The sequence below is a fragment of the Microtus pennsylvanicus genome, chromosome 6 (assembly GCF_037038515.1).
Source record: "Microtus pennsylvanicus isolate mMicPen1 chromosome 6, mMicPen1.hap1, whole genome shotgun sequence".
Classification (NCBI taxonomy): domain Eukaryota; kingdom Metazoa; phylum Chordata; class Mammalia; order Rodentia; family Cricetidae; genus Microtus; species Microtus pennsylvanicus.
The window spans coordinates 4,385,188-4,412,161 of NC_134584.1; the positions used below are offsets into that span (position 1 = coordinate 4,385,188).

General features: G+C 46.7%; 2 protein-coding genes across 4 annotated transcripts in view; one reads left to right on the forward strand and one right to left on the reverse strand.

Moving 5' to 3' along the window:
* Brd9 (bromodomain containing 9) lies at positions 1-21,392 on the reverse strand. Of its 3 annotated transcripts, none has more exons than XM_075975696.1 (16): positions 21,239-21,392; positions 20,451-20,665; positions 20,137-20,269; positions 18,627-18,687; positions 18,024-18,168; positions 17,289-17,399; positions 16,601-16,713; positions 15,267-15,399; positions 12,613-12,688; positions 11,234-11,329; positions 9,458-9,590; positions 8,816-8,927; positions 7,569-7,607; positions 6,695-6,794; positions 3,517-3,684; positions 1-654 (listed from the first exon to the last, which is right to left on the reverse strand). In XM_075975696.1, the coding sequence occupies exons 1-16, from the start codon at positions 21,288-21,290 to the stop codon at positions 554-556; spliced, it is 1,788 nt and encodes a 595-aa protein (XP_075831811.1). In that variant the 5' UTR covers positions 21,291-21,392; the 3' UTR covers positions 1-553. The 3 variants fall into 3 exon arrangements, with proteins under 3 accessions (XP_075831811.1, XP_075831810.1, XP_075831809.1); XM_075975695.1 differs by having other exon boundaries at positions 16,601-16,716; XM_075975694.1 differs by having other exon boundaries at positions 16,601-16,776.
* Trip13 (thyroid hormone receptor interactor 13) overlaps positions 21,388-26,974 on the forward strand; it is a 16,922-nt gene continuing 11,335 nt past the window's right edge. The window contains exons 1-5 of the mRNA XM_075975697.1: positions 21,388-21,653; positions 22,752-22,917; positions 23,756-23,885; positions 24,854-24,909; positions 25,953-26,043. Coding sequence (XP_075831812.1) covers positions 21,562-21,653; positions 22,752-22,917; positions 23,756-23,885; positions 24,854-24,909; positions 25,953-26,043 — 535 coding nt within the window. The 5' untranslated portion in view covers positions 21,388-21,561. The remainder of the gene's footprint in view (positions 21,654-22,751; positions 22,918-23,755; positions 23,886-24,853; positions 24,910-25,952; positions 26,044-26,974) is intronic.

Consider the following 26,974-nt stretch of genomic DNA (forward strand, 5'->3'; position numbering starts at 1 on the left):
TCACCACCTTTGGCATCTCTTTATTAGGACCTATGTTCGTGTATTTTGCAAATACAAACAGGTACTTAGCAAATACATGTGTAGTTTTGAAACATTTTATGGGTCTGAAACATTTGTGGGCATTTACTTCATTCTAAAATGTGGGGTGGTTCATTATTTGTCAGGGAGACATCTCCATCCTCAAGTGACCAAACAGAAAATAGAAGCTACCTGAAGGCCTGTTCTGCAGGCTCCCCTTTGAGAACTGCAAGACAGCTGTTCAGGACTCATGTAGAATGACTATGATTGATCATAAACACACTCGGTCTCTGGGGCTCAGAAGAGACCAACACTCTCGTGTTCTATTGTCACTTCTCAGAACTTAGAGGACATCACTCGGTGCTGTTGGGCCTCTTCTGTGGACATGGCAGCACAGACACACCACCATCTTCCTCAGGCTGCTACATGCCAGAGAGGATGAGACAAAAGTTTCTGTCTTGTGACAAAAAACCATGTATCAAAAAAACTTGGGGAAAAAAAAAAAGAAAAAGAAAACAGCTGGAAAGCCCACAAGTTAGTTCTTGGCAGAAGCTGCAGGTTCTGGAGACTGAAGGAATTCATAAGGGTCATGGGTAACATCCGGCTGCTCCCCAACACTAAGGCGAGAAGGACTTCCTGTAGGTTTAAAAGAACACAGCATTTAAGAACACAAAACAGATCTGCAAAGCTTATGAGACCAACATCTGTGATTGATTGATTGATTGATTGATTGATTAATGTCCTCCCTGATACCACACACAGGTGCATACATACTCTGAATTAGGGCTGCCTGCAACCTCCTAAGGCTCTACTTTGCTTGATACCCTGATCACAAGGTGATCAGAACAAAAACCAAATCTCAGTCTCTCTTCTGGCAGCTGCAGTCGGGCTTTCTTTGAAAAGATCAGGATTCATTCTGTACACGGAATACTTCAGAAGCACGAGAGGTCAAAAGAGAACGGATGGCAGCGGAGGCCAGGGAAAGCAGCTCCTAAAGGCCTAACCCATTGTTCTGTGTTAGCCAGACTTAGTTATCTTTAGCTGAGGGTCCTACAAATAAATACCAGGGACTAGAAGACCATAGAGAAAAGAAACTGGCGTGCAAGAGGCCGTGTTTGATGCTGTGTTCACCAGGAAGTTAAGAGATTGACTGAGCAGAGATCTCAGGATTGATATATGGAGCTATAATGGCTTTTCTGAGTCCTATGCTGGGATGGGACCGGTGTGGGAAGGACTTGTATCAGCACGTAAAATTTAAAGTGCAAAAGCAATCAAGAGCCGGGTGTTGGTGGCGCACGCCTTTAATCCCAGCACTCGGGAGGCAGAGGCAGGAGGATCTCTGTGAGTTCAAGACCAGCCTGGTCTACAGAGCTAGTTTCAGGACAGGCTCCAAAGCCACAGAGAAACCCTGTCTCGAAAAACCAAAAAAAGAAAAAAAAAGCAATCAAGAGGTGATGGGAAAAAGGAAAAGCGAACAAAGGAGTCTATTTATCTATGTCACTCAAAGGCAAACAGGATAAGATTTGTGTCAAGCCAGAATTCACAAGGACAAACACCGACAGAAAGTCAGACGCTGTTGGTAAGCTGCTGGAAGGCTTTAAAGCCTAAGCAACAGTTCATAAAAGACATAAGTGATAAAACTTCAAATGAAAAAAATTAAGCTGTCCTAGAGATGGGTAACTATCCCCCCAGAGCTTACTGTATGTATTTCTCTCCTGCAACGAAGTACACTTGGGATGGATGGTTTTCTTGTTTGTTTTAAACCCAGCTCCGTTCCTTTCAACAGTGAAGTGTGGCCAATGGGAAGACAAGAGCTGTGGTGCTATCTCAGAACCTGTCATAACTAGGTATCTAGTTCTAGGGGCAGGCATAGCAGGCCGAGTGCAGCCCTGATTTCCCTTGGTCTAATGCCGGATGCCAGAATGAGCAACACATGCTAGCACAGTAAGACTCCCTGGTGCAACGACATGCAGTGGCCCTATGGTGGCAGCACTGCCCCAGGATAACAGGGCTAACAGCTCACAGAAAGGGAGTCTGTCTAGACAGGATAGTGTCTAGTCCGTGCTCCCCCACAAACTGTCCTGGGGAAACACAAACCTCAAACCATAAAGGCTTTCGCCACTGGCAAAGCTGCATGCCAGAATGAGACAGTAACTCTACTACTGATGACACACATACTATTGTTACAGGACATGGAAAAATCAGGCTGAGACCGAGCTACAAGCTCTCTTCCTGCCAGTTGGTTTTCATACTGCTAGATGGTGTTAGGTGAGCTACTATTCGGGAGAGAACTGTCATCAGCAGTCTCTGCCGGACACAGTACCAACATGCTGTGTGTGGTGGTTTGAATGAGAATGGTCTCCATAGGCTCACACGTCTGACAGTGTGTCCTCAGACAGTAGGACTGTTTGCAAAGGATTAGAGGTGTGGCCCTGTTGGAGGAGGTCTGTCACTGAGAGTTGAGGTTGGTGCCTGTGAATGAAGATGTAAGTTCTTAGCTGCTGATTGATCCAGTGCCAAGACTACCTGTCCACCACCTCTACCACACTCCCTGTCATGACGATCACAGACTAATCCTCTGAAACTGTAGCCACAGTTTTGAGACAGGGTTTTCTATGTAGCTCTGATTATCCTGGAACTCACCACACAGACCATGTTGGCCTTGAACTCATGGAGATCCACTTGCCTCTGCCTCCTGAGTGCTGGGACTAAAGGTGTGTGCTACCATGCCTGGCACTTTCTGATTGAATTAATGCAGGAAGAGACTCACATATAGTTTTGTGATCCAGGGCAAAAGCCAGTGACTGGGGAGGTCACAGGGCTCAGCAGGGAAGCAACTACTATTGCTTTGTTAAATGGAGGGGATGTGTCTGTCAATCTGCCTTTGAAACATTTGTGTTTATGCCCATAGAGCACTACTGCTGTCAGCCTCAGCTCTTAGGAATAAAAAAGACTGCTGATGTGGAACAGTGTCCAGTGCTCAGAAACAGATAGAGGAAAACAATCATCTCACTCACTCTAAAGCTTAAGGAACATCATGGGAGGAGAGACAGGAGGAACGACTTACCTATGCTCCTATAAACCCCAGAAACTCACTGGTTCACTAAGACACTTCTTTGTCCTGTTGTCAGTGCCACATCTGGGAAACTCATACGACAGGCTCAGGAAACTACAGAGATCTCAGATCCTACATGGGGCGGGGATACTCAGAGTGCTAGTACAGAAACCCCTCACCAGGGATGGTGACACACTCTCCCAACAGAAAACGAACACTCCATTGGCTGATAGAGTCAAGGAAAAAATATGGAATGGAAGGACAGGTGGCAACAAATCTATATTAAAAACAAATATCCTGCCCCCTCCCCAAGATGCACAAGGGTGCAGAGATCTCCCAGAACAACAACAATAAACCCTGGTGAAGGCCACCATCCTGGCCCTGTGGGCCCAATCCCTCACCTCAGTGCAGGCTCCCTCCACTAGCCTGTGTGAGACCCTTACCTGGAGGGTGCTGCTCCCTCTCAGAGGCAGTGGACAGAGAGCTGAGATTGGAGGATGGCCGGGAGCCTCCTCGCTCTGCTTGTGCTTCGTGCAAGTCCTGCAGGAGCCTGGTTGTCTCGTCCAAGTTCAAGTGGCTCTCATCGTGGTCCAGCTCCTTCTTCACTTTCCCTGTGTGACAAATATGATGCAATGCTGGTAAACTTCGTCAGCACACACAGACCAGACACAGCACAGCTGTTCTGTAAGATCACTGCTGGAGTAGCTCACAGCAGAGAACCCCATGTGAGACAGGCCAGAGCTGGTAGTAGGCAAGGGAGCACACCCAGTGTCTCTCACAAGCAGAATGCCACGCTGAATCTCAGCCATCCAATGCACCAACACTATGGACAACTTTGTCAAGGAAAGATGTGTCTGTCTGATGCTGGCCTCTGGCCATAAACAGAGAATGCAGACAGAATATGCAAATAAGTACACCGAGCAGGGTCTCCACCCAGATCCCACGCCTAGGGCCCAGTGTTGACTTGTCTTAGCCAAAGAACTACCTTGAACCTGTGAAAGGACACAGCTTAGCCAGAAGGGCTAGGAGCCCACCTTTGCCCTGTATTAAGAGTGACCTTAGGAACACCATGGAAGAGGAGGAAGAAAGACTAAGAATGAGAGGATCAGGGAGTATGCGGGAAGATTGTGTCTCCTAATAATAGAAACTGTACCCACAGTCTCACCAACATGACTGCCCAAATGTGGGCTATACAATACAATGCCAACGGTCATGCCAGAGCAGACAGGGAAAAGCCCAGGAGGCCTCAACCCCAAGAACTATAGGCAACTAAGGAAAGCTGGGAATGTGGGGAGGTGGTCTTTCCCAGGGAAGAGAACATCAGCTGGTTGTCCACTGCTAAATGGTCAGCCCTGAAATTATACCTACAGCTAACACTATATAAACTGAACAGGTTATGTTTAGGAATATATATGTATATACATATTCATTATACCCATGTAAGAACCGTTAGTACAAGTCAGGCAATGGTGGCGCATGCCTGCCTTTAATTCCAGCACTCAAGAGGCAGAGGCAGACAGATCTCTGTGAGTTTGAGGCCAGCCAGGTCTACAAGAGCTAGTTCCAGAACAGCTAGGACTGTTACACAGAAAAGCCCTGTCTCAATGCCTCCTCAAAAAAAGAACAGTTAGTGAAAGAAAGAGGCCATGAATTTGAAAGAGAGTGGAGATGAATAAATGAGAGGGTCTAGAGAAAGGAAACGAGAGGGAGAAATTTTGTAATTATATTTCAAAAATAAAATAAAACATTAAAAGCAAATAAAACCCCCCAAACAAACAAACACAAAAACCAAAAGGTGTCCCTGGAAATGGTCCCTGGGGTCCAGCACCCAGGATATAAACTCTGACACCATAAAAAAAAAAACCCCTATAAAGCAGCACGAAAACATGTCCCAAACCATGGGGGTGGAAGGATACAAACAACTTAGATAAGTCAGCAGGCAGAGCACTAATACACTAGAGTACTAGAAGGCAGAAGGATAACTTCAGGAGGGTAACAGCATCTGTGCTGAGACACTACCAGAGCAAGAGAGGAGAGCCCTCAGATGCTCAGCAGGCAGAGGGACACTAACCAGGGAGCTTACTTGCCTAAGATGGTAGGCTGGTAACTGAAGGAACTATGGCCAGGAATTTCCAAATTTGGTAAAGGATATGAAAACCCCATGGTTTGAGAAGAATTAATCTAAAGGAAAGCAAACCAAAGTACATTATAACCCTATTTCTAAAAAGTTGTAAAAAGAAGAAAAATCTTACAAGTGCCAAGACAAAGGTAGTCTGTATGCTGGAAAATGTACTAAGCAGCCTGGGCCACTGTCCCTAGGAAGGCTAGGATTCGGCCATTTGATTTCGGGGAGGTAGGGAGTTCCCATCACTAACTGACACTGTTTATTCAGAGAATGTGGTACAACTACCCCCATGGGGTCTGGAACCAATAAAGGCCAAGCCAGGAGGGGTGCATATAGTAGCACTAAATAGCCCCAACCAATCAAAACCCAGGTGCTGGGGGCCTATCAAGCATGCTGACACAGCTCACTGAAGGCCTGACCCGTGCTCCCTGTAACTCCATGATCACAGCTCCTTGGGGGTTTGCTTGCATCTGGTTCCCTCTGGACTTTCCCATTGTGCCTTCTCCCTCCAATGACTGTTTTCTTGTTTGTCTTAAAAGATCCTAGCCCTGAGTCCCAGCAGGCATCTGAGGTATCTTGAGGACAAGGACAGAGCTGACAAAAGACAATGACAGATCTAAACCCAATCCCTAAAAACTGTGGCAACGGGGAGGCTATAATGTTCACACACACACAAATCTACTTTCTCAGTCTGAAGCTGCTGACTCCGGGACCATCTTCACTGTAAGATGTGCGTCCTCTCCATGCCAGGTATATGCAAGAAGCACGGAGGGCCTAGCTGTCTTCAATCTTAGGTGAAGGAACACACTGCACACCTCATGGAAGACAGCATTTCCAACAGTAGAGGGTTTATCCTTCAGGGAGTAAGCACACTGACACATGGCTGACACACACACCATGTCCGTGATCTCAGCTAACAAACAGGTAAAGCACAGGGGTGTGCCGCCAGGGCTAATTGCAGCTTCTGTTCAGAGTGGCAAGCACCAGACCTGCCTGGGGTCGGTGACAGATGTCATTTCTGTTCAGCCATGCATAGCAGTCTGACCAAGAGAATCCGAAGAAAACACACTTTTTATTTCCTAGTCTCTTAAAAAAGTGTTTTTTGTTGATGGCTTGTTTAGTTTGGGGTTTTGTTTGTTTTTGGTATTTCTGGTAAAGGGAATTGAACCCAGGGCATTGTTCATGCTAAGCAAGCACTCTACCACTGAACGGCACAGTTCTTCTGACACTGGCTTCAGTTGGGCTTTTAACTCACAGGGAGCCAGCAGATATCACATGGGTGTCCTAATCTCTAGTTCTGACACTGTCCCCATATGTTGAGGGTATAATTAGGCCCTAACCACAGCCCCAGGGTGTTTCCTGTTCTAACTAGTGGTAAGTTAACCCCACAGGTTCTCCTTGGCTATGTTATTTTCCAGGGCAGTTTGTGAGCACAGAGAAACCAAACAAGGCTCTCTTACTACATCACACATAAAACAGTGCCCAGGATGCCTCACCCAGAGAGCTGAGCATGGACACATCCAGAGAGACATCAGGGTATGGTTTCATTGACATGAAATCCAGAACAGGGCCACTATCTCCTAGTGGGTCCCCAACCTGCAGAAGATGAGAAAAATATTGATTAAACAGACAGCACAATTGTCAGCTAATGCCAGCAGTATAAATCAACAGCCTGTGTTAATTTGAGCCCACCTCACAGTAACACAAATGAGCACTATCCTAAAGGCTGCAGTTCAAGGAACATGGAATCCAAGATTATTAGTAGAAATGCAAATGTCCAGGGACCTAGTCAGATCAACACACCTCTGACAACTTTCCTCTCTACTAAGAGTAAACAACCCTTTGCTAACTTCTTAGGAATTCGTTAACACATGGAACTCAAGGGCTCACCACCACCTTTTTCAGGAGCAATGCGACAGATTCCAAAACCAAAGGCTCCTCTTCTAGCAAGGGTAAGACTGCAGTTTCCCAGGACTCTGAGAGCTCCTGTTGCCCAGCCTCTGCTCGTATCTTCATACTAAGGTCTCACAGCATTCCCTGGGAACTTAATCTCCTCAGGTACACGGGTCTCTGCTAGCCAGTGGGTAAACTTTGCAGCACAAGCCCAAGTCACAAGGGAAATGGGTCCCCACCCTGCCTGAGGACAGTGCCCAGCTGATGGCTTTGAACTTGTCTCTGAGCTTAGATTACAGCCCTCTGGTTCAGGTCACTCAGGTAAGCATATGACAGCAAAGCAGGGCCACTGAAGCCCCTCTTCAACAACTAGCAGCCCCTGGACAGAAGGACAAGAGGCTGGCCACTCACTGCAATGACTAGTAACCACAGACACTCCAAAAGCTGAGCTTGTGTGCACATGCTGGGGAAACCCACCTTCATGTCATCTGCAGGTCTCATGGGGATGCTCCTCCTCTGCCAAGCAACAAGACAGGACACAAGTTTGCCATCAGTTTTCTATTACAAGGTGATCACTTACATTGCACCAACAGTGGCTTGCTCACTGCTTGGGGTTCTGCTCATTACACCCTCACTACATCTACACCTGAAGCAGGGGTTTTACAGGTCTCTTCACAGGTGGTAGTGAAGTTAGACCACAGCTGGTCAACTCATTCAGTTTCAGCCAAGGGTTCAATACCACTCTGGGGCTGGGGTGAAGGGGAATATGGGTAAGAGGATTCCCAATTTTATAATGAAACCAATTATTAAAACAAACAAAAATGGGCAGCTTGAGAAAAAGAGGCCTGGATGATTAGTCTAGAACAATGGATGTGGACTGATGGAGGCAGCAGAGATATCTACTGCACTGCTGGAATGGGATGAGCTACATGTCCCCTGCTCTGGGAAGAGCAGGCCTTCAAAAACACCCTATTTTTAGGTACATTCCTCAAAAAAGATCATTTGGTATGTACTTCCACAGACTTGATCATGTAATATTTTCACTAACTTTTAATTAGAAATATGGCCTTTATTTTACCATCTGTTCCTTGCAGAAAATTCCTCTAGCATTACACCTTGAGTACTGAGCACCACTTTTACTGTGGCCGTATATGTGAAATCCAGAGTTCCCCAGCAGCACAGCCTCACTTCAGGGACACATGGAGCAGTTTCCTGCCATACCAGACAATCCGTAGCTAGAAATGGCCTGGCTGGGACAGCAAAATGCATCATCAGGTAAAAGCACTTGCTGCTCAAGCTGAGAACCTGAGTTTGGTCCCGAGACTCCACAGTGGAAGAAGGTAACTGACTCTCAAAGTCTGTCCTCTTTTCTTCATATGTGCATCAGACACAAAGTAATAAGAAAAAGGTTTTAAATAAATGGCCTGTGCTAACGTCTTGCCTGGCAAGAGAGACACGTGAAGAATGGCATCCAGAACAGGAGCCAAGTACACGTGGGTAGGGCTGGAGTCTGGATGGGGCACAAGACTTCTAGGCTCATATCCTCCAAATAATAATGATAATAAAAAAGACAGCTTTGAAGTATAATTTAAAGCTTAATGAATGAAAAACAGCCAGCAATGACCTCAAGAGCCTGCCTCCCTGACAGCTCTCTGCACCGGAGTAGCACCAAGAAGGGGGCCAAGAGTCAGAGCCCACAAAAGTATGTCAGCTTCAAACCCCACCTGCTTCAGCTGCAAGATCATCCTTGAGTGATCTCCACCTGTGATTTGGTCCAGGAGGTCGTCTACCATTTTCTTGCTGTAGCTCCCAGCATCCTTCACGAACTCCTGCAGGCTAGAAGAGAACCCTGTAAGGGAATGTGCTGAAAAAGCATCGCGTTCCAATTTCAAGATCCACCCGAACAGTGACAAAGATGTTGATTCCAGATGTCCACTGCCAACACTCCTCAGTCCTCTGGGAGCTTCCCAGGTATGTGGGGGGGGGGGGGGACAACTGGACTGACCGTTCTCAAACAATTTTCAAAGTGGCTCAAGGCAAAAAAAAAAAAAAATGATTAAAAGAGCTCCAGGAAAATTAAAAAAAAAAAAGGCAGAACACATGCAGGTACACAATCCATAAAAAACCCTAAGACGTACTAGTTATCTAAAGAAGGCTGTCTATATCCACCAGTCTTGGCATTTGAAAGTACAGGAAGCATGGACTGTAAAAGTGGTAGTGGGCAGATATGGAGGGGTGGGGTAAGACTCAGGGCACACCTTCTGGTACACTTTGATTTCTGGATCATATGACTATACTGGCTTAAAAATAAAATTTAAGATGCTCACCAGGGAACAGTCCTCACGTATCCGTGTGACCTGGCTTACCTCAGTGCACACTGCACACCAGTCTCGTCTCCATATGCAGAGTACAGAAGTTCCATCTCATCTGATTTCAGGTCCCCAAATACAGAGTTGTTCTGCATTGAAAGCGCAGTGCTTGCACTAGAGAGGAATGTAACTAAAGAGAAGGGGTAGAGGGAAAGTCGAAGTCATGCTCAATGCACTGCCAGCATGCTACAGTCATTTTTCCTTCCAGGTGATCTCAACCTGAGCCCATGCCTGGTTTCTCCCTTTTTCTTCCTGCTTGAGCACAAATGCGGTAGCAGGAACTGCCCATGGATACTGCAGAGTCTACTTAGCATGCCATTTCACATCTTGGACCAAGGGCCACAAAGCAAAGGTAGAGATGAGTGTGGACAAGCAGAAGTGGTTCTTGGAACCAGTCAGTTCATGAACTCCCTCTGACAGAAGCAGGAGCTGAACCAACACAGGATACACTCTTTCCCAGGCTATGTCTACGTGGCTGTGCTTTTCAGTCTGGTAGAAGTCATGCCGTGTCCTGCACTCTGCTATAGCGTTTCCTTCTCTCTCCTGTTGGACAATAGCTGCACCCCCTCTTCCCTGTAACACAAATGCCTCCTGGGGACAAGACTGCTGAGCTAAGAAGCAAAGACAAGCAATATCTCAAAAGCAAAGTGTGAGCAATGACAAGTGATGGGTTGAAATGGAGGCAGGTGTGGGTAGACCACACATCACAGAAGGTCCAAATGCAGGCTGGTCTCTAATATCCAGAGATGTAGAAAATGCCATCCCAGAAAAAGTCCTCTACTGAGGCTGTACCGGGCTTCCCTGCGCCAAGAGTGAACACCAAGAAAAGCAGATGGTGTGCAGAATTAAGGGGATAAGGAAGTATGGTAAAAGCTTATGGTGCAGAGGTGACCTTGGCCACAGCAAAGGTGAGGGCCGGCAGGAAGCAACAAAGGGAACAAAAGCAATGACATAGAGAAGAGCAATCCCACCCATGCCTACACCATCACTCAAGAAACCATGTCTGGAATAAATATAGAGACAGGAAATAAAATGAAATGCCAAGTCTAAGGGGAACATGCTGAAGTGTGTCCCATGGTTTTAAACACCTCCATACTTGAGTAAAGGCAGAAGAGACGTCATCAAAACACATCTAGGCTCAGACCAGGAATGGCTCCTGTGCCTTCAAGAGAAAGGAAGTGATCCCACAGAGAACCATCAGCCTGGATGCACTTGTGCACATACAGATACCCACACACCAAAGCAAGTCTGGCACACATACTACCAAATATATACAACCACAAACATTCCCAAACACACTAGTAGATTTATTATAAATACAGAACACACAAACACAAATATACCAGGCCCTCCCTCATCCATGTTGCCACCCACAACCACCTTGTCCATCTAGGTCTCTTGGCTGCCAGGCAGCTCCATCATCCTCCAAATGTAAGCCTGATGTAAGAATGAGTCCCTCCGTAAGGACCAGCAGGAGCCTGAGTCGAGGCTCCTGTGGAGGGAGAGAATGGATGGCAGCCTGTGTGAGGAAGCTTAGGAGCTCAGTCTGAACTCACCCCTACTAGTTGAGAGCAGAATGCAAAGCAGGAATTCTCCATCAACTATGACTTTAGTCATCTACTTTAATGGGTCTAAACTTCATTTGTCTTAAAAATCTAAACCCAGTCACATGAAGAAAATCATGGAAGAGGAACTGGCAACTTCAGCATCCCATTGACAGCCAAGCCGGCCTTCAGCTCCTGAGAGCTCTCACCCGCCAGCCACTGCACTTACCTTTACTTCTTCTTTCATCTTTGAAACCCAGTGTAGTAAAACCTGGGAGCAACTTGCTAGACAGTGAACTCAGGTCCACAGGGTGTGTCTCCTCCTCTGCAGAAGACACAGGAAAGGAGGAATAATCAAGTCAGCTTGCCTCAGCAGCGATGAGCATGTTCTCTATAGCACCTTGGACAGGGAGCGGTAGGGACAAGAAGACTTTACAATGTCCATTTAAAAATGATTTTTTTAATATAATTTTTCAATATAATTTTAAAAACTAACACCATTTCAATTTGATTTTATAATTTCCCTAAAGTCAACACCATAAAAAAAATATTATGTCTGGACCTAAACAGATGGTTCCATTGGCAAAGTGTCTGCCCTGTAAGCATGAAGTTCTGAGTTCAATTCCCCATCTGTACTTAAAAAAAGTACACAATGTTGCACGCTTATAACCCAGTACTAGGGAAGGAGGAATGGGTGCATGCTTGTCCTTGTCATGTCTGTAGACCACCCTGCCAGCCATGCTCTCTTCCACTCCTACATGCTATCCAGCACTTACTGGCCATCCTCTACATGCTCTTCTAGTTACACATCTGCAAACCAATTCTCCATTCCTGACAGGAACCTCACTTTCTAGAACTGACTTTCTAGTCTAAGTATGGGCTACCATATCTACTTTCTCCTGAAGACCACAGAAATTTGTTTCCACTCACAGTTAAAATCAGAGTGCCTGTACACTAGAGAAAATGAAACAACCTGTTGATTGTGGGCTGGGAGGAAGACTGTCAAGAGGCCAAAGAGCTGAGGGAAATGTCCACCTGTACAACAGAGACTCAAGCAAAGCAGTAAGTATGAGCCAACATCCACTGTGTCTCACCCTCTCCAAGAGTGTCTGTGGGCATCCTGCAACCCCAGGGACTCAGTCAGAGGCACAGCTACTACCTTCTCAAGATGTTCCAATGAGTGAAATACCCCTCCAGGCATGAATACCCGGTGGCATTCATGTTTCCACTAAGACCTACCCTGACCCAATCATCCAGCCTTCCTTCCAGAATACTTTTGAGCTTCAAGTGCATAGGTCTGCACTTGGTTCACGAGGAAGCAGTTCTGACAGAACTCAAGAAACAAAACCTTCCTACATCATCAATGAAATTCAGTCCTTAAGAATCTATCACCATCCTGAGTAACCTAATGGAGGTCTAATGACGTACTGGCCCCTTTCATGACACACATAGGCTCCACTGTGCACACACATGCTACCAAAAATATGTACAAGAGAGAAGGCAGACAACTCTCCTGCAATCTCATTAACAGTCGTGGTGACATATGAATGTGTTATACATGTGCTGTATCTCAGAGCAAGTACAGAGTTTAGAGGACAAAGCACCCACCATCAGCGTCAGGCTCAGTTGCATTCACCACGCTGTAGAGCAGACTTCCATCTCCAAGCTTCTTCAGGTACCCCATCTGCAAGGAAGCAGCACCCAAGTGTCATCCGCCAGGGAAAACCTTGAGCTATCTACTAGAGACACATGACGTGCTAGACACTTCTCTACCAGTTTCTCCAAGAGAAAGAACCAGAGACTCCCTCTCACATGTCCAGGGATTGAAGACTGGCGTGCTTATGATTGATGGTATCTGCTCATGATTAAATAAACCTGATTATGACTGAGGACACCTATATATGGTCAAAGCACTGCTTAGACACATGACCCATCCCAAAGAGTTTCTGAAATAAAAGTCTTGTCCCAGAAGCAAATATTAAAAACCATCCATTAAACCTGAACAAAATAAGAGAGAGAATGCCAGCTAAGTAAAAAGCATCATGCCATGAGGTCCATGGTCCATACCTCTATCTCTAAGGTAGACAGAGAACATTACTCCATTAAAAATCTTCCACTATGTCCTACCGTCACCCGCAGTCTCATACAGGGACAGGATGTCAGGGTGTGGAAAGTATACATGTGCAGATGAAATGTGCAGGGGACTGGCCAGATGCACGAAGAGTAAGTTCTTGTGATCGTAAATATCCCCGGGAGAATGTCAGAGAGCAACATAAGTAGGGCAGAAGCAGGAGAGGAGACAGATACTGGATAGGGGACACCAACAATATACCAGGGTACTAGGGCCAGGCTTCTCAGTGCAATACTACAAACTAAAAAGGAAGAGTGGCCATGGTATTGGAGGGAACAGGAAGCTTCACCAGACAACAAAGATTTCAGTACATGCAAACACAGTTACCAACATAGTTACTCTTAGCTACATATACACATGGTGTGTATCCACACAGGTACATTTCCTGGCTCTACCTGACAGTGTTTTACCTACAACATGGATATCTGTCCTGGTTAGTTTTAGGTCAACTTGACACAAGCTAGAGTTATCTGAAAGGAGGAACCTCAATTAAGAAAATACCTCCATAAGATCCAGTTGTAAGCAGGAAGTAGTGGCACGCACTTTTAATCCCAGTACTCAGGAGGCAGAGAAAGGCAGCTCTCTGTGAGTTTGAGGTTAGCCCGGTCTACAGAGCTAGTTCCATGACAGTTAAGGCTACACAAAGAAACCCAATCTTCAACACCCCACTCTCCCAGACCTCCCTTCCAAAAAATACAGCTATAAGGCATTTTCTTAACTAGTAATCAATGTGGGAAGGCCCAGCCCATTGTGAGTGGTACCATCCCTGGGCTGGAAGTTCTGGGTTCTATAAGAAAAAAGACTTTTGACTTCCTTCAATAATGAACACTAATGTGGAAGTATAAGCCAAATAAAGCCTTTCTTCCCCAACCTGCTTTATGTCATGGTGTTTCAATGCGGCAACAGAAACTCTAAGACAAAATCCATTTCTAACTAAGGTTTCCCACTGGAGGAATGACGAATTCCAGGGGTGAGACACAGCAGGAGTATAGTGCGAGGCTACCCACAGAACTTCTCGCAAGCCACACAGCTAATGCTGAGTCTTTAACAGGCATATTTACAAGAGCAAACAAACAGCCAAAACTAGCTTTAAGGTGTTTATAGGGTTTTGTTTCATTTTTCTTTTTTGCAATGCTAGGGAAGGAACATAAAGCCTTATGTGGGGTAGGCAAGAGTTCTACCACTAAGCCATACCTCTAACTAGCTTAAGGTATTTCCTATAATTGGAGGGTCCAAAATTCAACATTCAGTATTTAAAATGTAATACACTTGATATGAAGAAACTTGATATGAGCAGGGCAGTGGAGGCACTCGCCTTTAATCCCAGCACTCGGGAGGCAGAGGCAGGCGGATCTCTGTGAGTTCGAGGCCAGCCTGGTCTACAAGAGCTAGTTACCGGACAGGCTCCAAAGCCACAGAGAAACCCTGTGAAAAACCCTATGAAAAAGATGTACCGCTCTGACTTCTGATTACTGTTAATACAGACCTTACATTGAGATAGTAAGATTCAGATTATGTCAGGTCTGGTGGAACAAAAGAGGCTCATCTTACCATGTGGCCTTATTCTTGTTTCAGGGCTGTGTTACTGTCTACAGGTGCTGTGCACCAGAGCATCTTGTACTGGGAAGGAAGAGTGGTAGCACCTTGCTCTACAGAGAGGCAGGTAACAGTTGGATGGATCCCTCTGCCTCAGCTAGGACTGCAGATAGCTGCATTAAGACATGGCAGCAATAATCTACAAACGGCCCACAAAAAGACAGAACCACAGATGGCACCACACCTGCCAATACTTACTATGAAGGGGGCTTTACCTGTACGGAAGCTTGGCCAACAAGGCCTCCCCTAAGCAATAGGGTCAGTCACAGTGGCCCCAACCCAACTTGGATGTAGTGGGAAATGTCATATTCCATGTTCAGGGTGGCCCTGCCAGCGCAGTGATCTTAGACCCCTCTGAGGACATAACACAAAGACAATCAAAGAGCTGATCTGGCTCTGGCCTGAACCCCTGGCGTCCAGGAGGTACTCTGGCCAGATCCTAGTACTCCCAGTTTTGATGATGGTACCTGGTTGCAAAGACTTGAGTGTTTGAGGCCAAGTGGCACGGCCCTCAGGGGAGGGCCAGATATACTACCTTGCCACCTGGGAGAAACCGGTTAATTCTGTCCCGAGCCTCGTCAGCTGCGTGCTCTACGAGGGCTAGCACGTGCTCCTCTGCAGTGCTGTCTGTCAGGCTGCAGGCATTCCCTTCAGGCTCAAACATGCAGCTGTAAGGCATAAAAACCAAATGTCATCATAGGCACTGCCCGTTTCTTCCTAGCAGCAGCTTCTGTGAACGATTCCCTTGCAGAAGTACTAGGCCGAGTTTAATCCCTCTACTTCTCATAGCATTTCCTATGAGTTCTAATCATGCTGAAATAAAAAAAAAAAAATGCAGACCAAATAGAATCCCTTAGGCTTCCCACGTCTCAGAGACACTTGTCTTCTTACAAACAGAAAAAAAAGTGACAGGAATTACCTAGGTATTAAAGGAAATGTGGCATTATATCCAAAAGTCATAGAACCCACAGATGATGGTAGAATCTTAGTGATAAGATCATCTACACCACGGCCACTAACTAGAAACTCTGCAAATCGGAGGCAACCTGAGAGGCCAGGAACACATGAGGGCAGCAGGTGTCCCTAGAGAGGACAAAGGGCAGTGCACCAGAAGGAGCTGTCTGCTGAGAGGGAACCTCCCTCTCAAGATCCCTTAGTTAGCTCTGGCCTGATGGACAGGAGAAAAGCTTCAGGGAGCTCTGTCTGAAGTACCCTGACCTTCCTGATGCTCATCACCAAGCTGGCCATCTCCCTATAGCGCCACAGAAGTCAGCTTACAGACTTGTTTCATGGAGAGTGCTGGTGGCCAGAGTGGGCTAACCGCAACTGTGCTCTGCACAGGTAAGAACATAGGTCATTAGCAGATGCTATGTATGAAGGGCATATACTAAAGGGATGAATATTAGCAAACAGAATGCATATCATATAGTAATGACAAACTGGAAAAGTGCACTATAGGGACAGCTACATGGGCTGTGGATCCCAGTGCGTGTGGCTAGCACACAGGAGAGTGGTCTCAGCCCCCTTGCATCTCGCATTCATCAGTAGCTGTGACAGTGGCATGAGAGTATGTGCTGAGTGACTACCTTACCCACACAACTGCCCTGCAAAGTCCAGAGGATCAGCTATGAGACACAATCACCTCATTTTGGGGCAGGTAGAACAGGGTGGCCATTTCCCTCGAGTTCCAGACCAGGAAGGCATCCAGTTTAAGGCCCCTGGGCTGCACCAGGGGGTGCCTTGTGGAACCCAAGAATCCTTAGAGACCATGTTCCTCCATCCAGGATGAGACGCTCCACAGGTCCCCATCGCCCTTGTCGGGCAAAGCACTGCTGTCCTGCTTGTAGGCAGCAGCCCCACAAGCCTTACCTGATAACTTCTCTACTCGGCTTTTTGGATTTCTTGGTGGTTTCTACTTGCACTGGGACAACCTCAGGAACAGGTTCCTCAACTGCTGGGTCTTCACTGCCCAAGAGAGCTGCCTGCTGAGAGAAATCCATGTCCTGCATAAACGACATGCTGCGCTTCAAAGCTAACAGCCGCTCCTAGAATCAGAAAGGACAGAGCAGCAGGACTTTACCTCTCCCTTAGCCACGGAGCCGTGACGATGGGATGGCATGGGATGGCCACAGCCTCACCTGGCCTAATCGCCACCTTCCCAGACGCTGCAGAGGGAATGGTTGCGAGGGCTCAGCATTCAAGGTATGGCCCAGAGATGGTGGTGAGAGAATGGTGGAGCCCAGCAAGTGCCGCCTGCCTATGTGAGGCTCGTACAGCCTGGCTTACACTTGGAATGACCGTCGAGGGTCAGTGAGGCTGGGCCACAAAGTAAAACCACAGGCTGGCTGTGGTCCAGCAAGACCACAGGATCTAGGTCACTAGATCCAGAACTTTTCATCAGCCCCATATACTGGCACCTCTAAGCTGTGTGAAGGTGCACAAGGGGTCAGCACCTGGGTGTGGCGGATGGATGAAGCGTGTCATTCATTGTGAGCCTGTTAGGCACAGAAAGTTAGGAGACTTCGGCTCAGTGCCATTGCTCTAGTGGGTTTCTTACTTTGCTCATCATCTTAAAGCCCGCATGCAGGATCTTCTTGGCTAACTTGTAGTACACGGTGTCTGGTCTATTGTAGGTCATCGCATTATCACACATTAATTTGAAATCTGCCTAAGAAGAAAAAGACAAGGAATTTGCCATATAAGTAACAGCAAAGTTCTCCATTCTTGTCAAATGATGCCAAGTGGAAAGGAATGGAAGTCAACAAAAGACAAGCTTGGGAAGACAGATTTTTAATAACTCAAGAGAGATTTTCATAATGATCCATGAGTTTTTATTTGCATGAGGAATTTCCCAGTGAAAATTTGGTCAGAATCTCCAATATTCTTTTGTATATTAATATGTAAATTTTGAGAAAGACTGTACAAATATTCTAAGCACCCTTCTTTCCTCCAGGCCTTCTTCCTATCTAGTAGAAACACCACACAAATAGGAATAAAAAGCAACATGTCTGGTTCTTTAAGCAGAAATGAGAAAGAGAGCGAGGGGTTCTGCATCACAACTATATGTAACTATAGTTCCAGGAGACTACACGCCCTCTTCTGACCACCAAAGGCTCCAGGCATACATTTGGTGCACAGACACACTCATAAACATAAAGTAAAACATCTAGAACAAGTTATAAATGACTTGAGGTACATATACAGTGTTCATTAAGTGAGTGGACATGAGCACACACACACGGAAGAACACACACATTTTGCAAACTTATTTCAGAAAGTAAAACTTATTTACCTTAAATTCTGTGACTGATTTATATTCGTTGGCTACGATCTTGTCTTTCATTGTGCCAAAGTCCATGGGATGTTTTATTATCATTGAATACCCAGGAGCAATTGCATCCGTGACAGGAAAAGCAAAAAATCCATGAGGATCTTTTCTGAAAGCAAAGATATCTTCGAAATGAAAAAAACTCTAAAGTCTAAATTTTTAAGTGCTATAAAAATTTTTACAATCCAAAAATTTATATTGCTGACTAAATTTCAAATTTGCTTCTTAAAAGTTCAGTGGGAAAACACAGACACCTTTTAGGGTTCCGACACGTATTTTACACACAACAGACACTGTCCCAGTTACATCCCTGACAGGCTGGAATGCAGCACGTAAGCTCCTGGCTCTGAAGGTGCGGCCTGCACCCAGTGTGCCCACACTTGCTAGACTAGGAGTGCCTGGAGAAGGTGAAGTCACACATCTTGTGGTGGTAGTGGGTGGGGTTCAGGGTTCAAAGTGTTTCAAGATGGGGAGAAAGTGGGGGAAGTTTCTATAGAGGTAGGAGGAAAGAGGTGGGATTTGGAGCGTCTAGAGAAGGAGGGTGTCTGTCTCTGGACATGGGGTTACCTCTGCAGCTGACGGAGGAAGTGCTCCAGAAGCCTCTGGATAGGTGTGCTCTCATTCTCAGCTGAGTTTATGAAGAGAAAGCAAGGAAATAAAATCAAACAGCAAGACCTCATTCCCTTCACTAGAAATCTTCATATCATCTGCCTGTGGCCTTCACAGCATCTGAAGCCCAAGCAAGAACTGAGAACTTGGGCACAGCTCCCTCAACACAGGCAGGTTGGCAAAGGGATACACAGCACGTCTCAAGACCCACGTGGCTATTTCCAGTTCCCATCACAATCCAAGCTGGTCTTCTAGACGAGATATAAAAGAGGCAAGTGTGTGGGAAGAGCTCATTCTGGACTCCCTGGTCAGTACTGCACTTGAGACTTCTCGTCATTTCTCTGTACCTAGTTCTCACTGCACAGCAGGGGGACATAAAATATACAGACCTCATGAGAGCTGTGGGTATCAGCTAAGTCTCTGAGCTCACAGTCAGTCTGACAGCAATGTTCCTGACTGTCCAGGGTATGTCCAAAGCAGCAGTAATCTCTTCAGTCCCTCCACAGGTCACAGTGACTGCACTGTGCCACTTTGAAGACAGGTCCTGATTGCTGTTTCCTGGAAATTTACTAGGAGTGAACTGCTCTGCTTAGGGATGGGAGTTACTAGCAAATAGCACTCTTTCCCACAAGGACCATAATAGATACCTCAAGGGGCCCCGATAAATCAGGGGTCGTCAAGTCCATAGTCAAAGGACGAAATTCTGAAGAGAAAAATCACCACACAGACTGTGGGGTATGAACATTTTTTCTGTAGCCATCACAATCTGATTTAATATTAGCTTTCCTGATAACCCATGCTCTGACACCCAATCGCCTCAGTTTCTCTCCATGTAGGAAGAGACATTTTTACCTGAAAACAGAGTTCCTGGAGTCCTATACAGGAAGTCTGGGAAGTCCAAAACCTAAGACTGAGATGACATAGAGTGTCATCCCTGGCACAGGATACCTGGGTCAGAAGTTTCTCAAAGACCTGCTGGCTTCCTACATGTCATCTTGAGGTCACCTTAAGTAACTCCAGACCTACCATGAGAGCCTGTGTTGGGAAAATCTCATGTTTCTACATGTGTTTCTTATGTGACTCATGAAGGGCCACTAAACTGATGGTGCTGTTTGGAACAGTAAAGCAAATAAAGCCAAACTACTAAACTAAAAATTGATGAACTTTAACCAGATAAAAAATATTGTAAGCTGGGTAATGGTGGCACACGCCTTAAATCCCAGCACTCAGGAGGCAGAGGCAGGCAGATCTCTGAGTTTGAGGCCAGCCTGGTCTACAGAGCAAGTTTCAGGACAGTCAGGGCTACATAAAGAAACTCTGTCTCAAAAAGACAAAAACAATACTGTAGGTTTGTGGGACACATCCGGTTGGTCTCTATGACATCTGTGCTTCTGTTATTAAATACCCCAACAAGTGGATAGCCATGCTATGGACAGGATATAAAACATGTCCAGGGGCAGGGTCTTGCCTGGCTGTGTTCGGCAGGCTCTCACTGGTCGATCTGGGGGTGGCTCCACCTCCACCTTCTTTCCAGGGTCGAAGGCATCAGCCTCCCCCTCTGAGTCGCAGTGCTCCTTCTCCCGCTTCCGCTTTTTCTCTTCCTGTGAGTAGCAAAGAACAGAGGCCAGAGAACAGCACGAGCTCTTTTAGATTGGTACTCTAGGCGCGCACCTCTGCCTTTTGCGGACTGGGGAGAAGACCCATTTCTACAGAGAAGACACTCGGACTGCAGCACTGGCCTGGTATCACTAGCATCCCCATCACAGGCCATTGCACCTTTACCTTCCGCTTCCTTCTCTCCTCCTCATCGAGGTGCTTTTCCTTCTCTGACTTCTTCTTCTTTTTCTTCTTCTTTTCTTTGTGTCTCTCCCGCTCATGGTCTGACCTATCATCATAGTAGCTGGAGTCGTGGCCAGATCCTGAAAGTTCCGTCACTTCGCTTCCTCCCACCTTGAGCACTAGCTTCAGAGGCTTCTCCAGTGGTGTGTCCGTGTAATCTGCACACAGATCGTGAGTCAAACTTGCAACATTCTAGGTGGGACTACCGCGCCCCTGTGGGTGTCACAAGGGTAGGTGTCTGATCTTGATAAATCTAGGCGGCAGGGGGTTGTCAAAACCATGGGAAAAGATGGACTCTCAAACTGACAGGGCTGTGTTCGGTCCTTTCAAACCACATAATCACCACTGAGAGTATTCAGGACATCCTTCCTACCAGGAGAAAGTGCATCACCACGACTTAGGACCCAAGACCCCAGTTCCTTTGTGGAAGCCCCTCTTTTTGCTGTGGGTCTTCCTGGTACCAGAGGGAAGGTCCAGAGAGGCCACAGGACCCGAGAAGCCGATGGCCTCACCCTGTGACCTAGGAAACGCAGCTGATGCCCTCCACCGGGCCAACCCCCCGCCCCCTCCCACGAATGTCCGCGACCCTGCTTGAAGCCCCTCCCGCTCACAGGACCCCGCCCGCCTCAGGCCCCTCCTCTACAGCCCCGCCCAGCGCAGACCACGCCCTTCCCTTGGAACCCCGTCCCCGCCGGTCCCCGCAGCCCAGACCCGGCCCGCGGGCTCCGCACCTTCGTACGACGAGCGCCACTCCGCCTTGTGCTTCTTGTGCTTCTTGCCCATGGCTGCGGTCGCAGCGGATCCGCCGAGAAGCGGCTGCCCGTAGCCCGACCTGCGCCAGTCGGAAGTGGCCCCTTCGCTCCCGCTGAACACTTCCGGGTCACAGGGCTGTGCTCAGCGCGCGGCAGATTCGAAGCGCGGCGGGGCGGGGCGGCGCGGGCGACGGAAGTCGCTCAGACCCGGGCTCTACCAAGGTGCACAGTCCCACGGCTGAGGAGGCTGCTCCGCGGGGCGTCACTCGGGCCGCGTTTCCTCGGCTCTCGGCGGCGGCGCCATGGACGAGGCGGTGGGCGACCTGAAGCAAGCGCTTCCCTGTGTCGTCGAGACGCCCGCGGTTCACGTGGAGGTCTTGCAGCGCCGCAGCAGGTGAGCTATGTGGGGGCCGACCACTCGGGGCGCGTCCTAGCCGGGCCCCACCACGCGTGCCTCCGGACGGCACTACCTTACCCCACCTCTCAGGATCCCATCCCGCGGCGTCGCACGCCCTCAACACGGCCCCACTTCACATAACACGAGCAACTTGGCTTTAACCACCCCACACCGCATAGCACCCCCAAATGGCATGACCCCGCTTTGCCCTGCACGAGGTTCCATCCCACCACACACTGCTCTGAGTTTCACTCACCGCTATCCCCTCAAGACCCCACCATCCCTCATCTGGCAGGGCCTCACAGCTCTCAAGTGGAGCACAGTCTAACCATGATGATGGGGGCGGTGGTGATCTCCAGACGTCAGGGGTGCAGGAAAGTGGAGTGTAAATAGAGCAAAGAGGAGAATAAGTGTTTAGTTGACTAAACCTGTATCTGGTGGTAGATTTCCTGTTACAAACGAGTGCAGGGCGGTGGTGGTGCACGCCTTTAATGCCAGCGCTCGGAGGCAGAGGCAGGCGGATCTCTGTGAGTTCCAGGCCAGCCTGCTCTACAAGAGCTCGTTGTAGGACAGGCTCCACAGCTACAGAGAAATCTTTTCTCGGAAAAAAAAAATGTACATACTCGAAATTAGACCCTACAGCTGCGGTCTTTCATCCCTTCCTTAACAGTGGCTGCTGACATGGTTTGAGTGCCCCTTGTATTTCAGGCTTGTCCCAAACACTGAATATTGATTAATCTTCATACTAGCATGTCAAGAACTAGTGCCACCTCTTTTTCTAATGGTGCTGAGAGTGGTCGGTGGTGTGACTGCAGGCCCAGGTCCCTATAGTTGATCCCTAGACAAGTCCACTCCCAAGCCTGATCTTGGATAGTGACTTGTGTGAGGTTTGCAGATTTTTGTGTATGTGTGGTTGTTTTTGGGGTTTTGTTTGTTTGTTTTTGGTTTTGTTTTTTGAAATTTAAAACAAGTTCTCCTGTCTCAGCCTCCTGTATCCTGTGATTTCAGGCATGCCCCCACCGCTCCTGGCCATACTTTAGTGTTTTTATTTTTTTAACTAAGATATTTTATGTATGTCTGTATTTATTTTTCTAGTACTGCAAAAAAAGAAGACATAAAGCTGAGTGTTCAAAAACTGCTCAACAGGCATAATATTGTGTTTGGAGATTACACGTGGACTGAGTTTGATGAACCTTTTCTGACCAGAAATGTCCAGTCTGTTTCTATTGTTGACACAGAATTAAAGGCCAAAGACTCTCAGGTAAATTCTCCTAGTTACTGAACTCTTAGGGAAAATGAGGTAATTCTCACAAATAGCTAATATTGACGTTGAAAGCAGCTCTTAATCTGTTGGCTTTGATGGCTAGATTAGCTGTGTGTCCTGGAACTAGGTGCTAGAAAGGATACCATGTGCCAGGATGCTCTGCTCAGGCCAGGAACAGACAGAATGGGAATCTGAGAGCTACAGAGTATCGGACTGTGCCTGAATACCTGGATCCTCTCTGTGTCCATGAGCAGGTGTCGTGGTGTGCTCAGGAGTGTGGTAGCACGGTAGATTGTGTGGAAGTTACAGAGTGAGATGGGCCTGCCATATGGAAGCTCTCCATCTCAATGAGCATTATATGACTCTTGCCTATAAAGAACTGATTTTGAGGGCTGGGATATAGCTAGTGGTAAAGCTCTTGCCTAGTTGGCGCAAGGTCCTGAGTTCAGCCTTTAGGATTATAGAAAGAAAATAAATATGTAAATAGAGAGAAAATAGGAAATTGATTTTGAAAAATGAGGGCTAGGTCTAAAAGCCTTTAATCTCAGCACTCAGTGAGGTCAGCCTGATCTATAAGACTTTCCAGGCACATCGTGAAACCCTGTTTCAGGGGGTGTGATGGGAGGGAGTGGGGGTCAAGAGCTCAAAGGGGAGAAATGGATAAACACCTTAAGAGCCAGTCCTAGATCAGAAATGAAATGCTAGACTTCCTTTAATCTGAGAACTGGTTTTTAACAGCGGTAGCCTTGGTCTTTACTTTGGACTTCAGCATAGAGAATGGCAGTAGAGAAGGAGGTGTTCTGAGTTGCGTTGTTTCTTTGTACCTCATCAACAGCCCATTGATTTGAGTGCATGCACCATCGCACTTCACGTCTTCCAGTTGAATGAAGACGGCCCCACCAGTGAAAATTTGGATGAAGAGACAGAAAATATAATTGCAGCAAGTAACTGGGTTCTGCCTGCAGGTACAGGGTCCTGACGGGTGGGCAGTGACGGAGGGGGGCAGCCAAGGAAGGCCCGAGTCAGAAGCTTAGGACCCACCTGAGTCTCTTAGCCAAGTTACTTAGTGAGAAGATTTGGTTCTTTGGTTTTGTAAGATTTTAGGATGCTTTATGCCTTATGAGATGTATGAAAAGGTAAAACTATGTTAGCTCTCCATCACTGTAATAAATGTTTGAGACAATTTGCATAAGGAGAAGAGTTTGTTTGGGCTCATAGTTTCAGTTCATGGAGGAGTGGCTTCGTTGCTTTGTGTCTTTTGCAAGGCAGAGCATGGTTTGGGGGAGGAGAGGGTGGCAGAAGAATCCTATTCTGTTCATGGCCAGATGCAGGAGAGAGAGCAAGAGACCTGTGTCCCACTATCCTCCTTCTGCGCCCTCCCTATCTTTTAAAGCTCCACTACCTCACAGAAACATCATGCTGATGATCAAGCCTTAGCATGTGGGCCTTTAGGGAATACTACAGATTTGGCTGGTGGTGATTGCAAAGGAAGGAACACATTTCTGAGCCTAGACTGTTTGTTGTTCCTTTAGACAAGTTCCTCAGATTGTGTCTGACTAAGGATGTCCCTGCCCAGCTGGTCAGTCCTGACTTTCTATGACAGTCCTTGCTTCTCTGGGGACTGTGCTACTGGATCCAACAAGTGGTGTCTAGGGATTAATTCAGTCACCAAAGTTTTAGGTTTCTGCCATGTAGGGGGAGCTCGTGGTCTTTTTTGTTGTTGTTGTTTGTTTGTTTGTTTGTCTAAAACACTCTTTAAATAATACATAGTTTAAAAGACAAGTCTAAGAGGAAATATAAATTGCAGCATTCAATTCATGGTGGCTCACGCCCTTAATCCCAGCACTTGTTGTATCCATCTTGATCTTCATTGGAAAAGCATTGGACTCAAGGTCTTCCTAAAATTGGGATTTTGTCTTACTCTCCCTTACAGCTGAATTTCATGGGCTTTGGGACAGCCTCGTGTATGATGTGGAGGTCAAATCACATGTAAGTTGCTGTACTTTTTCTCAAAATGTACTTACTGCTTTGCTCTCCTGCCTCTGTAGCACAAATTCTAATTGGCCTTAATAATAAAAACTTGGACTCAGCTGTTGGGGGAGGGGAGTAAAAGCTGAAGGTTCAGAAAAGTAGAGTGGCCAGCCACTAGAGACTTCTACCACTGCTCAGACCAAAGGGGCCGTCCTGTCCTCAGGCTGCACTGAGCTCCTGTCTCCTCCCGCCTTATCACTCCTGGCTCCACCTCCCTAGTGCTGGGATCACCTTTGTGTGAGCTCTGTTTCTCTTTTAAACTGGGTCAATTTCACGTTGCCCAGGGTGGCCTTGAACTAACAGAGATCCCGTCTTTTCCCCAAATTCTGGGATTGAAGGTGTGAACCACCACTGCCTGTCCTCTAGTAGCTTAGCTCTGTACTCTGTTCTTCAGGCAAGCTTTATCTGTTAAAACACAAACGAAATATCACTACAAGCCTCTCTGTGTCCCTCGACTCGGGTGGCCCACATCTTGAATGACAATCTGCCAGAGGTTCCCTAGCATAGAACTGATCCTTTAGGTAGGAGATGGTCAGAGATTGGGAGAAAATGAGATTTATTTTGAATTACATTTTTCTTGTGGGTCCTTTTGGTTACAAACTAGAAAACTGTCACTGGTGAAGGCACCTTCTCGGGCTTCTGACACATGTGCTGTATGCATACCCAATTACCTGCTGTGCTGTCTTCAAGGAGGGAGTTTTTTATCTGATAAGTATCTTAGGCATCTTATTGGATGTTGTCATTCTGAGTAAAAGTGTTGACTTTGTCTCTCCTCTTAGAATGTTACCAACTAGTGTTTTACCTTCTTACCTTTTAAAGATGCCTTCTAGAAGTCAGCAAATGATGGGAGATGGTCTCTGAGTGTTAGGAGGTAACAGTCCTTTCAAGGGTAGCCATGCTAGCCTTGCCCCTTTGGTGTTTAGAAGCAGGCCTTTGAAGCATGCTTTTGGGAACCTTTGCCTTGCAGGTGTCTTATCTGTCTTTCTGCTTTTCCGTGTTAGCTCCTTGATTATGTGATGACCACCTTACTGTTCTCAGACAAGAACGTGGACAGCAACCTTATCACCTGGAACCGGGTGGTGCTGCTGCACGGTGAGGTGGACACTTCTTCATGTGACAAAACAGATGGCCTGAAGTTGACTTGTACAATGTTTTAACTCTTTATTTTCTGAAAGAGTCAGAATTGTTCTTGGGTAATCCATATCTTTGACCCTGAAACAATTCCCTAAAGTCTCGCAAATTTGTTAGCTGACTTTTTCTTAGGGTCAAATTGACTGCTTCCTTCTAACCATTTTTATATAAAATGATTGCCTGTTTTTCCCAACTGAACATAATTGCTTAGGATAGAACAAGTCTCCATTCTTTTCTGTGTGATAGTTCCTGCTTCACTTTGTGAGTGTGAACTACAGAAGCCATGTTTTAAAGAGAAATTCTGTCAGGTGCTTTTTAGGAGGAAATATTGTTGATTTATACCCCACCCACACTGCTGTCATCACTGCATAGAGATGAAGCAACGTCAATACAACACCCACATTATAGCAAAGGAAGGACTTAGGATAATTGCCAGTTTATGCCCAAGACTTCTAAAAAGTGTCATTTAAGGGGCTAGAGAGATAGCTTAGTAGTTGAGAGAACATGTTGCTCTTACAGAGGGCTAGGATTCAGGTCCCATCACCCACGTGGTAATTCACAGCCATCTGTAACTCTAATTCCTGGGGATCTGATATCCTCTTCTGACCTCTGAGGGCACTACATGCATATTGTGCACTCACATTCAAATGAAAACAAAACACTCTACACAGAAAGTAAAAATAAATCTTTAAGACAAAAAGCTGGATATGGTAGAGTAGGCCTTTAATCTCGGTCTTTAGGAGGCAAAAGAAGCAGGCAGATCTCTGAGTTTGAGGCCACTCAGGGCTATATATTGAGACCTTGTCTCAAAGAAGGGGAAAAAATGTATTTTGGTTCACAGTTTTAGAGGTTCAGTCCATGATCTATTGACTGTGCTGTTTTGGGGCCTGTG

Coding starts and splice junctions, on each gene's coding strand:
- Brd9 (XM_075975694.1), bottom strand. CDS start 21,290: ATGGGCAAGAAGCACAAGAAGCACAAGGCGGAGTGGCGCTCGTCGTAC. Junction 12,689..15,266: donor GGTTTCTCCCAGGTGGCAAG/GTAGTATATCTG, acceptor GCTTCCTTGCAG/ATGGGGTACCTGAAGAAGCT. Junction 3,685..6,694: donor GTCCATGCTCAGCTCTCTGG/GTGAGGCATCCT, acceptor TTTGTCACACAG/GGAAAGTGAAGAAGGAGCTG.